At 38.9% G+C, this 12,302-nt stretch overlaps 1 protein-coding gene across 3 annotated transcripts in view; it reads left to right on the forward strand.

Moving 5' to 3' along the window:
• Nucleotides 1-12,302, forward strand: part of MAP3K5 (mitogen-activated protein kinase kinase kinase 5) — a 236,862-nt gene that overhangs the window by 142,230 nt on the left and 82,330 nt on the right. For all 3 annotated transcript variants that reach the window (XM_074397398.1, XM_003932483.4, XM_074397397.1), the window contains 3 exons: nt 4,145-4,194; nt 6,980-7,075; nt 9,224-9,305. In XM_074397398.1, the coding sequence (XP_074253499.1) occupies nt 4,145-4,194; nt 6,980-7,075; nt 9,224-9,305 (228 nt within the window). The remainder of the gene's footprint in view (nt 1-4,144; nt 4,195-6,979; nt 7,076-9,223; nt 9,306-12,302) is intronic.

Genomic DNA, 12,302 nt, shown 5'->3' on the forward strand with positions numbered 1-12,302 from the left:
CATGTATGCGGTTATATGCATACATGTTCTCACAAGCTAAGATACAGTAATCATCTGGTGGAAAGTACAAAAACGAAGAGAAGTTAATAGACATGAATGTTGTGGAGAAGAGAGCAGGACTGGGAGAGGAGATTTTCAAAGGCTTGATTGGAAAGAGTAAGGTTGTCCAAGGACACTTGGAAACAGAGTGGGGCTAAAGGAATTAGCGATTAGCGAGGCCCAGAGAATGAGTGGAGAGCCAGAAGAATTTGGAAGACAGAAAAAGAACAGAAAGTAAGCCAGAGATTTTTGGAAAATGAGTACTATTTCCAGCTATTTGATATTGTTGTCTCCTTGCTGGAGGTTCTTTGCTCAGTAAAGTCAGCCTTGTATTAATTCTCTTATGTTTTGTGGCAATTAATGAGACCATTTTTATATTATGCTAAGAAATATTAGGATATATATTAGGATATAAACAAGTGCATTAAATAGGATTACAGATTTAAGTTGTGAACTGTTCATTTTCCATTTTCATCATCTTTTGATCAGGAAGAATTATACTTATGTTGTCTTCATTTCCTGTAACTTTTAGTGCTAAAAAATCTCCTTATTCAAAAGTTGAACCTTTCATATATCAGTTTCCATTTTGAATTTATGTCAATTTATTTGCAAACCCTCATTCTATCCATAGTGTGTTCATTATCACTACCATTTCCTCTATTTTTTATAATAAAAGTTGTAAAATTGGAAAGAGGGCAAGCAATAAATACAAAAAAACGTTATTATTACCATGTTACTTTAAAACAACTATAACTAACAGAGAAGCAACCAGTTTAGTAGATCTTATGTTAAACTAGAAATGGGTTGTTTTTAACTATAGAGTATTTACAAATTTTTCCTAAAATTAGAATAGAGAATGTAGCTTTTCATTTATCACGTTTATTTCTTTAGTCACGCCTTCTCTCACTATTTTTATTCTAAAATGTGGAATGAATAACTCCGTGAGCTAGTATATACTTCATAGTTTCAAAACTTTAAGCATTTTATATATCAATTCCCAGGGACTCTCAGCCATCGTACATGTAGGAGTAAAATTAATTGAAATCCCAATCTTTTAACAGTTCTCTCTTTGCTGAATGAATGGTTGCTGCTTAAAGTAAGTTAGTCCTTGAAGAAAGTCTGCATGTGTACAATGAAAGAAAACCTTAGATTAAGGAACAGAGAAGTTATTTGCAAAACGTTTTAAATGGTTATTTAGATTTTCTCCCCCTTTTTGGGGTTAAAGTTTGGGCAGCCTCGGCCTATCTCTTGAGTTTTCAAGCAAAAGCAGGGGTCTAGTGGAGGACTCAGTATTGACTCTCCTCCCTCACTCCAGCTCCAGCCAATGGCCACTCACAGAAGGCCCAGGAAACCTATGAGGGAAGATTCTAGATCAATATGATTTGATGCTCTCATCCACCAAGGATGCTTTCTGCTACAAACTCCCAGCTAAAAACAGCCTAAATAATAAAGAAATGGTATTTCATATTACAAGAAATTACAGGCCAAGCATGGTGACTCACACCTGTAATCCCAGCACTTTGGGAGGCCAGAGCAGGAGGATTGCTTGAGGCCAGGAGTTCAAGACCAGCCTGAGCAATGTAACAAGACTCCCATCTCTACAAAAAATTTTTTTAGAAATTAACCAGGTTTGGTAATATGTGCCTGTAGTCCCAGCTACTTGGGAGTCTGAGGCCGGAGGATCACTTGAGCCTAGGAGATCCAGGCTGCAGTGAGCTGTGATTATACCACTACACCACAGCCTGGACGAAAACATAATCAGTTTTGAGGTGGGATGATTCTGAGGGTGACTTCAGTATCAGAATTCTGAATTCTGGCTTCTCTGCATACTCTTGGTTTTCCTCTCATGTTCTTAAGTAGCTAGCTATTTCAAGCATCACCTCACACAGACAGCGTCCCGGGGAGGGGGGCCAAGCCCTCTCCTTCATACCATGCCTAAACCCATCCCCAGCAAGGCAAATGGGCTTCCCATGGCCAGTTTAAACTAATCAATTTCACCATCCATAAACATTGCCACCTGAACCTGGGCAAAATGTATTTTTTGTTAGCACAGGAGTTGGAGAGAATGACAGTTGCCTAGGGACCCGCCAGTGCCTCCTTCAGTCATTATAGCATTAACTTCCAGCTCCTATTCTGACCCTAACTGGGGCCTGGGATCTGAGGCTATCAGTTCCTAGAAAACGGTGCTTGTGCTGATTAAATTAGGTAGAGTGTTGGTTTGAGGCCTGCTGGGGCTAATTATCACTGTAGGGCTGCCTTTGGCCCCGCCTTTTTCCCTGATTCCCAGGCAGGCCCCAGGAGCCTTTAAACTACCTGTTGGCTTTGTAGCTCATCAGCGCCTCCTTGTGGTGGGTCCTACAGGTAGGTGGGGAGAGAGGCCTCCTTCACCTTCCATACCAGGGCTTGTGCTTTACATCACTGAAATGGAACGTTTCCTGGCAGCACTGGCAACCTTTCAGGAACCAAGCATTCTGGAAATGCTCCACTCCTTTCCTACAAAACCGGTCCAGTCAATCTGGAAAATCTCTACTTGGCTGTTCCCAGAAAAGGATTGTTAGAAGATGGGTTTTACCAGTGCTCCCTTGTTAGTATTTGCCAGTTGCTGTGTTCAGGGGCGGGTTTGCACACTGGCTCAGCTCCGCACTCACCTCCCACTTCTGCTCCTGGACGTGATCTTGGAAAGCAGCTCAGCTGCAGGCTCTGAGGATAAGGCTGCATTGTACGAAAGTGGTGTACAGGTAACAGCTGCAGCTTCGGGGTCATATATATATATTTAGAAGTTCACCTGAGGCCAACAGGATTTAGAAGCAACTTTCCAAATTACCAGCTGAGGCTCCAGGCTGCTATTTTAATTTCACACCCTCTGTACTCTGGTTCAGAGAGCCACCACGTGCCATGAGTACCTTTTTATGGTATCTTCCCTCCTGGACTTCATGCGACAAAATTTGCTCTGTGTTCATTCGGGTCACATCCTCATGGCCTGACTGATATGCAGTGAAACTAGCTTTTTAGTAAATTCACATTTGACTTGAGGGGATCTATTTTTATTTTAACTTGCATGGCCCTAGCAAAGAATTATGGGCTATAGATATAAATTATGGCTTTTGAGTTGCTTTAGCCAAAATGAGGGTTCTAAGCTACCTCAGAGCCAGAAGGCTGTGTCCCCATCTCATTCACCCAGGCAAGACCTCAGCTTCCTGGCAGTGGGTGGATAAGAACTCCTTTTCCTTGTTGTTTGAAATTTACGGACTTGAATTTCAGTGTCAGTTTATTGCTGTATTGTACTTGCTCAACTTAGACACATGGATCAACTACTTTATTTCTGTAAAAACATTTATGCTATTAATTTTATATTGTCATGCAGTTTAAAAGGGAATATGATCCATTTTGTAATTTATTTAATTTAGGAACATATGAATTTGATAATTTTAAATTAGCTTTAATAATAAACTCAAGAAATAAATTCCCACATTTTTCTTCACCTTGGGTCTGCAAATCACCTCTGTTTATAGTATGACAATCAAATTTTTTATGTTCAAACTTTATTAGCATATTTAATTTTGCCTAAATTAGGTAGCAATACGTTGTAGTTATGATGTGCACTGTATACGTGAGTGTTCACATACATTCTTGCTGTACAACTTTCTAAAGAAATAGAACCGCCGCCTATTTTGTTGGAAATCTTAACTAAAGATAATGCAGAAATAATTATCTTTAAAACCTTGCTATTGTTCAAATTAATGCTTATCTTTCTTAGAAAAGAAATATTTCTCAACTGTAATAATCTCATTACCTTGATCATTGAGTTTTTTTACTTAAAAATTAACACACAATAGTTATTACTAAATATCAAATTTTATAATTTAATGAGATGAATTCTTTTAGGTTCTTTCGGAAGCTGTTTTATTGAAGTACAGGAATTAAGTAAACATTGCCCTTATAACTTGAGAATGAATTGTGCTTTCCATCGAGATAATTCTTCCATGAAACATAGTGTGCCAGGAAAAGTGGCTGTGTATATTACTTTAAAAATAATTAAACAAAATTATTGTTGTTACGTTATTCTCCATTTGGATGACTCACTATTTTGTTGTTGTTGTTCCAGAAAGGTATACATGAGTGGAATTTCAGTGCCTCTTCCGTCAGGGGAGTGAGGTAAGTTTCCTTGATACATTTTGTTTACTTATAAGACATTTTTCTGCACCATTCATGGACTGGTTAGAACTTTTCATCTTGATTTTAAAATACAAAGAGTGTCAAGAATCGTTCTGGAAATGCCCAAGCTTCCTCTGTGTCACTATCTCTATTAGGAAAAGATTTGCAACAAAATGTTCACTGCTGGTTGAACTGACTCTGTGCTTGTGACCTACTTAAAATATGGCAACTGTGGGGGTAAATGCAAACTGTAGACCAGAATCAAAATGTAGACAAAACTGAGTCAGGTGGAGATCCTCTTTAGCTGAGCTATCGGTTTGTTCAATAATAGGATGATTTTCTGTCCTTTTGGTTTACCAGGAACTCATCTTCCCTTGCATGGATCCAAAGCACATATGCCATCTACTCGCTTGTGTCCTGCCACTAATTTTATCTTATTTTATTTTATTTTGTGAGACAGAGTTTTGCTCTTGTTTCCTAGGCTGGAGTGCGGTGGCCTGATCTGGGTTCACTGTAGCCATCACCTCCTGGGTCCAAACAATTCACCTGCCTCAGCATCCCAAGTAGCTGTGATTACGGGTGCATACCATGATGCCCAGCTAATTTTTGTATTTTAGAAGAGACAGGGTTTCACCATGCTGACCAGGCTGATCTCAAACTCCTGACCTCATGATCTGCCCGCCTCGGCCTCCCAAAGTGCTGAGATTACAGGCGTGAGCCACCCTGCCTGACCCCTCCCACTAATATGAATGACTTCAGATGATAGGGAGTCCATTTAAAAAAAAAAAAAATTCCTAAGGTCACTTTCCTGCACTGATCTTGAGATTACAGTGGTGAACTGCAGTTCTGACTACTGTCACAATGCCAGTAGCTCAGAAAATACCATTTCTTAGGATTTAGAAATAAGAATTCTTTTTAAGACTCAAGAGTGAGTGGTGAAGTCTTTAAATAATTGTTCTATTGAAGCTCATGCTAAATCAACTCTTGCAAGTTTCAAACCAAATTAGATGTGCTTACTACTGTTTATCCCCACGTCATAGCAATGAGAGACAACAGATTTTTGCAGGCCGGTTATGCAATATCCTGTTGCTTTTGGAATGATAATAGTAATTGGTTTTATTAGAGCATAAATTGGTAGAGCAGTCTGAGTCACTAAAAACTGGAGTTCTCCTGGTAAGGCTACCTGTTACCTCATGAATGATTTGAACAGAAACAAGCAAGATGATGGACTGACTCATTATGCATCTTTCAGTCGATACTTTTCTCAAATAAAGCTGTACTCTCAATATTTAATTTTTACAGCCAGTCGTTAGCAAGGCACTCATTATTTATTGCTGCATTTTTAAGCAATCCACTTAAGAAAGTATGGTAAATGTAAATTTTACTTTATCATATCTGTTTTCCAATGAATTAATTTTCTTTAATTAAGTGTGGTAGCCCTACGTAACAGTTTTGTGATTTATGACCTATACATAGGCTGCTAGTATCTGGCGATTGCTGGCTTATGTACTGAGAAACTTGAATTGTGGTCTGTAACTTCAAAGAGAGATCATTTTTCCTGGCCTCCTCCTCCATAAAGAAGAGATGACAAACTATGGAAGAAAATCCAGCAAGGTCAGCAGCTTGCCTTGCATCTCCTAGGAACATTCACAGCTCGAGTTAGTGGGCATTAACTGAGCACCAGCTGTGTGTCGAATGTTGAGACCTGTACCGCCAAAGATACAAATGTAACAAGACATCAACTCCTCTCTTAAAGAGCTCACAGCCCAGCAAGGGAGAGGAACAGACATGTAACAGCTTATGACAATACCATCTGAGAAGAGCAATGAAAGAAGTATACTCAGAGGACACAGGTGCAAGAGGAAGGCCTTCTGTTTAGGGCAGAATTAGGGCAGGGAGAGAAGGTAAGGTCTAATCTGGGCCTTAAATTGTGAATAGAGTTTCTTTTAAAACTAAAAAACAGCATGCGTTCCAAATTGAAGGAACAGCAGGCACAAAGGCATAAAAAAAGGGTCGACAAACTGTCGCCCATGGACTACATCTGGTCGCCTACCTGTCTTGTAAATAAAGTTTTACTGAAACACAGCCATGTTCATTCGTTTATGCCTCATCTCAGGCTGCTTTCATGTTTCAGCGGCAGAATTACATAGTTTGGCCTGAAAAGCCTGAAGTGTTTTACTATCTGGCCTGTTACGGAAAATGGTTGCCAATACCTGGCATAAAACAGCATGGTCTCGTGGGTCGACTCAAAATTGTTTTATATTGCCGTAAAGTCAGCCGCCCGCTGAGTCCCAACCAAGTGCACTTGCACGTGGCTTTACTCCTCTAAAATCTCTGTAACGAATGAGGTGCTTTTACTGCCTCCATAAATTGCCTGCCTAACTTTGGAAACATTTCATTGTTCTGCAGATTGCATAGGGCCAGAATCACTGAAGTCAGCCAGCCAGTTGGTATTTATGCTTTTCCTCCCAGCACACGGAATAGTGTAGTAGGCAGGACAACTTTCCCTGCTCTGTTGAAAGGATGTGTGGTTCATGTGTGCTTAAAACTCCCTAGAGCACCCTCCTCTTTACACATGAGAAGGAGGATACTTCTCGGAAGAGTAAATAATTTTTAGTAGTGTGGTAAGGGAAATATCACTTTTTAAAGTGCTATTTCTAACTTCTTGTTATAAACAACATTGATATCAATGGGATTGAATTTAAAATATATTTCTTTTTCATCATTAGGACCATAGAAGAATTGATAGGTTTCTGAATAATGCTTTTTTGCTTGTTTGTTTCAGTATTTCTAAGTTTGAAGAAAGATGCTGTTTTCTGTATGTGCTCCACAATTCTGATGATTTCCAAATCTATTTCTGTACAGAACTTCATTGTAAAAAGTATGTATTAGTCATTGTGTGTGAAAAAGATTCTTCTTACCTGATCATTGTTTTCAACTAGTGAGTGAACATGGACCTCCCATGAAGAATTCATGGCTATGTGGTTATATAAATGCATTATTTGGGCTAATATTTTATAATTATGTCAAAAATTTAACAGATTTTGGGGGAGTTCTCTTTAATAAAGTCAAACTTTATCTTAGTCATAACTTATTTCCCCATAGATAGAACATTAACCAAGACTTACTGGTTAATTGTTAAATATTATAACTCATATTTTAAGTGTTCACCTACTGTATATGATTACCAGAATTTTCATCCTCAAATTATTTTAAATCATCTCATTATTATCCACAATAGTAGCTCTTTACCTTGGCTTATATTAGTTAGATTCACCTGGCCAGCTTTAAAAAAAAACAATGCCTCTCCCCCGACCCCCAACCTCAGACTAATTACAATGGATGTTCTGGTGGGGGTGAAACCTGAATTAAGAGCCAGTGATCTGATCTATAGCAGTAAAAGAAATCATGCAAAAATCCATGGACTGCATTGTATGTTTATGTTTTTCTCCATTGTATGTGCCTCTTGGGCTAATAATTAAATTCTTCTTACTTCTTTAGAGCACTGTGATTGACTGTGGGAAACTAGAGAAGTGAGTGATAATTTAGAAGCCAAAGGGTAGATGAAAGTTAGTTTGGACTCAGAATTTTGCTGCTGATTGGTCTCATTTAAATAATTACTATTTGACTTCATTATAAATGACTGATATGCTAGCTACAATATACACTCGTTCATTTTTATCTTGATGTGAAAAAGAAAAGTGTTTATTGAATCCACAATTCTTGGCTCGAGCTTTATCTTTATTATCATAAAACATATGGTAAGGGAAAAAGAAAACACTTGGAAATAAGAAAATTCCTAGCTCTTTTATGGACTAATTTTCTACTTACATTTAAATTCTCAAGGGCGTTGACTTGTTTCTATGATAGTTGCAGCTAAGATTTATGAGGTGTGTGCCCCAGAACTAGTATTTGTTTTACTCTTCAAAGAAACCGTATTAGATGGGTAGTATTAATATCTTTGTTGAAAAGAATAAAAAAAAAAGTAGTCTTTGAGAGTATAGCATAAAATCATGTAGTTAGTAAGCATAAAAATCTGGGATTTGAACCAGGCACAGGAGACTTCGGAATTCTAGCTCCTGAAAATTACACTATGCTACCATCCCACTGTTGAGTGTTAGATTCTGCCTCGAGATGTTCATATTGAAAATTTTTGCATTAGTGGCTGATGCAAGTCTTTACCCTAGATCTTAAATCGTGTCTATAAGGCCAGATTTTTTTTTTAGATCGTTCACTTTATTCTTCCTCTTGGTTGAACTAGCTTTTTCTCACACTCATTGTGCTGTTTAATCATCATGAGCGCATGCTGTTATTTCAGTCAGGCTTGGCAAGTTTTTTTTTTCTTGACATGGACCTCCAAGAAATGTGTGTAGAGACAGGAAGAGTGAAGAAGTTGGCACCATACAGGAACTCCATAAATAGGGTCCAAATTCCAAGACAGACTTTGTTCATCATCATGTTCTCAATGGCCAGAACAGTTCTTTATCCTAGTAGACACTCAATGAGCATTTGTTGACAGATGAATGGGTAAGAAAGGTTCTGAGATGTGTTAGGCAGACTTTTCTTATCAAGCCATAACCTGCTCTTCCCTTGGGCTGGCATTGCATAGCATAACCTGCCTGTGGGATCATCAGCCCTTGTTCATAGGGCTTCCTGGCTTTGTCTGTGAACCAACAGCCTCTTCTCTGAATGGACTAGCCATAGGGAGCAGGCTGCCAATCTGTTTCTCATTGTCATGACTTTGCTTCTCTCTGAAATGGTCTCCAGAAAAAACACTTTCCAGGAAGAGTTCCTGAAGAAAGATGTATTTGAAGTGAGGCATCAGGTTAGAAATTTCTAGAAAATCCTACCAACCTGTATTTTCTTTTTGAAAAATTATATTTTTCACCTGATCATGAGAGTATGTTTATTGCCTGGTTCTAGAGACTCTCTTAGCTCTCAGTTTTGGTTCTGAAGCCACTTTGAGATGCATTTGCTTGTATTTACTATTGTATGTGTTATGAAGCTCATGTGCTAACTTGTATTGTAGGTTTTTTGAGATGGTGAACACTATTACCGAAGAGAAGGGGAGAAGCACAGAGGAAGGAGACTGTGAAAGTGACTCCTTGGAGGTAAATGACTTAGGTGTCCATTTACTTTTACGGGTTCATTTTAAAACAAACTGTTTAAAGCCTTACTGAGGCAAGAGGCAGGGTGGGTTGATGGGTGCGTGAGGGGTAGGAGACTGTCTTTGAGCTTTCCTTTAATGTTAAAAGCACCATCTGGAATTTCTTTGGTAAAAAAGGGCTAAAAAGTAAACATGGAAAAATTCTTACTCCGCAGCACTGAGCGTTAGCATTTTACTTGTCCAATAGCGAGTAATTATGCTGTATCTGTGACAGTGTCAATGCCTGGGCCATGGTGCCCTTTCACATTTTCTACTCTCTTCTGAGATATGTGCAATTCAGACCAAGAAGATTCAGTGAAGATTCTGGTTGGTAGCACCCTTGTGGCAGGCATTAGTGTGCTACACAGAGAACCTGAAACATGGAAGATTAGTGGATTTAAAGAGGAGGGAATAATGATGACTTCAAATGTTGTTCCTCTCAACTGGAATCCTTTTACTAATGTCTAATGGACACAGAGCACGATGGATACCTACTTTCATATGGTTTTATTTTTATTTTGGTAGAGACTTGGTCTAGTTATGTTGCACAGACTGCTCTTGAATTTCTGGGCTCAAGCAATTCTCCCACCTCAGCCTCCCAAAGCACTGAAATTATAGGCATGAGCCACTGCACCTGACCGTTGGGTACCTACTTTTAGTTTGTGTCCATTTTCTCTGCCATGTCTGCTGTGTGAAGAAGAGCCTTCCCCCACTGCAAGGACTGATGCCGGAGTGTGCCAAGAATGCTGACTCCAGCATCTTCAGTGTCTGAAGGATGACACTTCTTCAGGCTTGGCACATGGCCACCATTTTCTCCAAGCCCTTCACAGTGTTTTACTTGGGAGGGAATTCTGAATCCAAGTATCTTAATCCATTGGGATGCTATAACAAAATACCATAAACAGTGTGACTTATAAACAGCAGACATTTATTTTCCTATAGTTCTGGAGGCTGGGAAGTCCAAGATCAAGGTGCTGGTTGATTCAGTGTCTGGTGAGGGCCTGTTTCTCATAGAAGGTGGCCTCTGGCTGTGTCCTTACATGGTAGAAGAAGCTGGTTAGCTCTCTGTGGTCTCTCTTACAAGGCCACTGATGTTACTCTGCTCTGCCTTCATAACCTAATTGCTTCCCAAAGGCCTCACCTCCTAATAACCGTCCCTTGGGCTTATGATTTCAATATAGGAATTTGGGGAAGACACAAATACTCATCCCATAGCACCAAGCCATGGTGCTATATCTTTAATGTTATATTTTTAATGTTAAAGTGAAATTGAAGAAACTATAGCTCACCAATCTAATTGGCACACTTATTTATTAGATCACTTTGATAATGTCATCTCATAAACTTAAATTTTTATAAAAACACTGAATCAGTAATGTAACAGTTGAGAAAAAAAAATTAATATAATCGTTTGTTTTCTGAGACCAGCTCTTGCTGTGTTACCTGGGCTGGAGTGCAATGGCACAATCATGGCTCATTGTAGCCTCTTGACTCCTGGGGTCAAGCAATCCTCCCACTTCAGTCAAAACATGCCATCACACCCAGCTAACTTTTTTTTTCTTTTTCTTTTTCTTTTTTTTTTTTTTTTGGTAGAGACAGGGTCTCACTTTGTTGTTCAGGTTGTTCTTGAACTCCTGGGCTCAAACGGTCTTCCCGCCTCAGCCTCCCAAAGTGCTGAGATTATAGGGATGAGCACACACCTAGCCTATGATAACTAGTTGTTAACTCTAGTTGTCTGTAGTTAAGTTCTATGATTATCTTGCAATTGTATAGCTTTGATATTTGTAGTTAAGCCTAAGACTCTTTCATTGAAGCTGTGAAAAGATGACAGACCTAACTTAGAAAAAAGAAAATTTCCTATGCATTCATTAGCTTGCTGTCTATAGATGTAATAGATAATACTTATTATTTATGTATGTTTTATATGTTACAATTTTTTATTTTCTTATTCAAGCAATTGTTAGGAATTAGCTTTCTTGATTCCTGCTTCAGTGCTCTTTTGATTATACCTTGTTATCTCTGTTTTTGTGTTAAATTTTGCATCACTTGATAAGCAGCAATTTGCCAAGGTAAAACTTAAAGAGGTTGACAAGAAACAATTCTGTCAATAATATGGAATTGTGAAGGAGATGACTTCATAAAATCTGCTGCAATGTTACGAATTTATGGCCTTTTTTAAAAAAGAAACAGAGATAGCTAGCCTTTGTTTTATATCCTCCTTTCAGGAACTAAATGCATCTAACCAAACATACGCATAGCCAGCCAGGCTGTGGTAACCGTTTTAGAACAGGTTGGTCTTTAGAACTGATTGAATTAATACTTCGCACGCTCTACTCTGAGAACTACCTTAAAAAACATATGCATAGCTTAATACAGCTTTAATGGCCTTAAAATTCAGCTAGCTGATGTTTCTAAGCCCCAGGTTCCTATAATGTAAAGGAAGAAAGGGGTAAAGACTTTTCAAAGAGCTAGAGGGGACCCAGTCCTAGATGCCTTATTCTGTATGCAGTAGTATTTGGGGTGAGCTTTGTGAGAGACCCTTCCTAATTAGGCAATTATTATGCAAGCACTGTGAACACTCTCACCAACTGAATAAGGAGAGAGGGAAATGCTAAGGATTCTTCCTAGTAATATCCAGAGGGTTTTAGTCAGTCTCTGACCTCACAAAACACAGCCTATACCATATTGCTGTGTTTCATGAAAGTGCTCCTAACAGCCTTTTCAAGTTAAGTACTGGGATTATATTTTAACATTAGAAAACATTCTGAGGTCGGGTACAGTGGCTCACATCTGTAATCCCAGCATATTGGGAGACTGAGGTGGGTGGATTACTTGAGGCCAGGAGTTCAAGACCAGCTTGGCCAACATGGTGAACCTTGTCTCTACTTAGCTGAGCACGGTGGCGTGCATTTATAATCCTAGCTACTCAGGAGGCTGAGTCAGGAGAATCACTTGAACCTGG

Source organism: Saimiri boliviensis, chromosome 4 (assembly GCF_048565385.1).
Source record: "Saimiri boliviensis isolate mSaiBol1 chromosome 4, mSaiBol1.pri, whole genome shotgun sequence".
Classification (NCBI taxonomy): Eukaryota; Metazoa; Chordata; class Mammalia; order Primates; family Cebidae; genus Saimiri; species Saimiri boliviensis.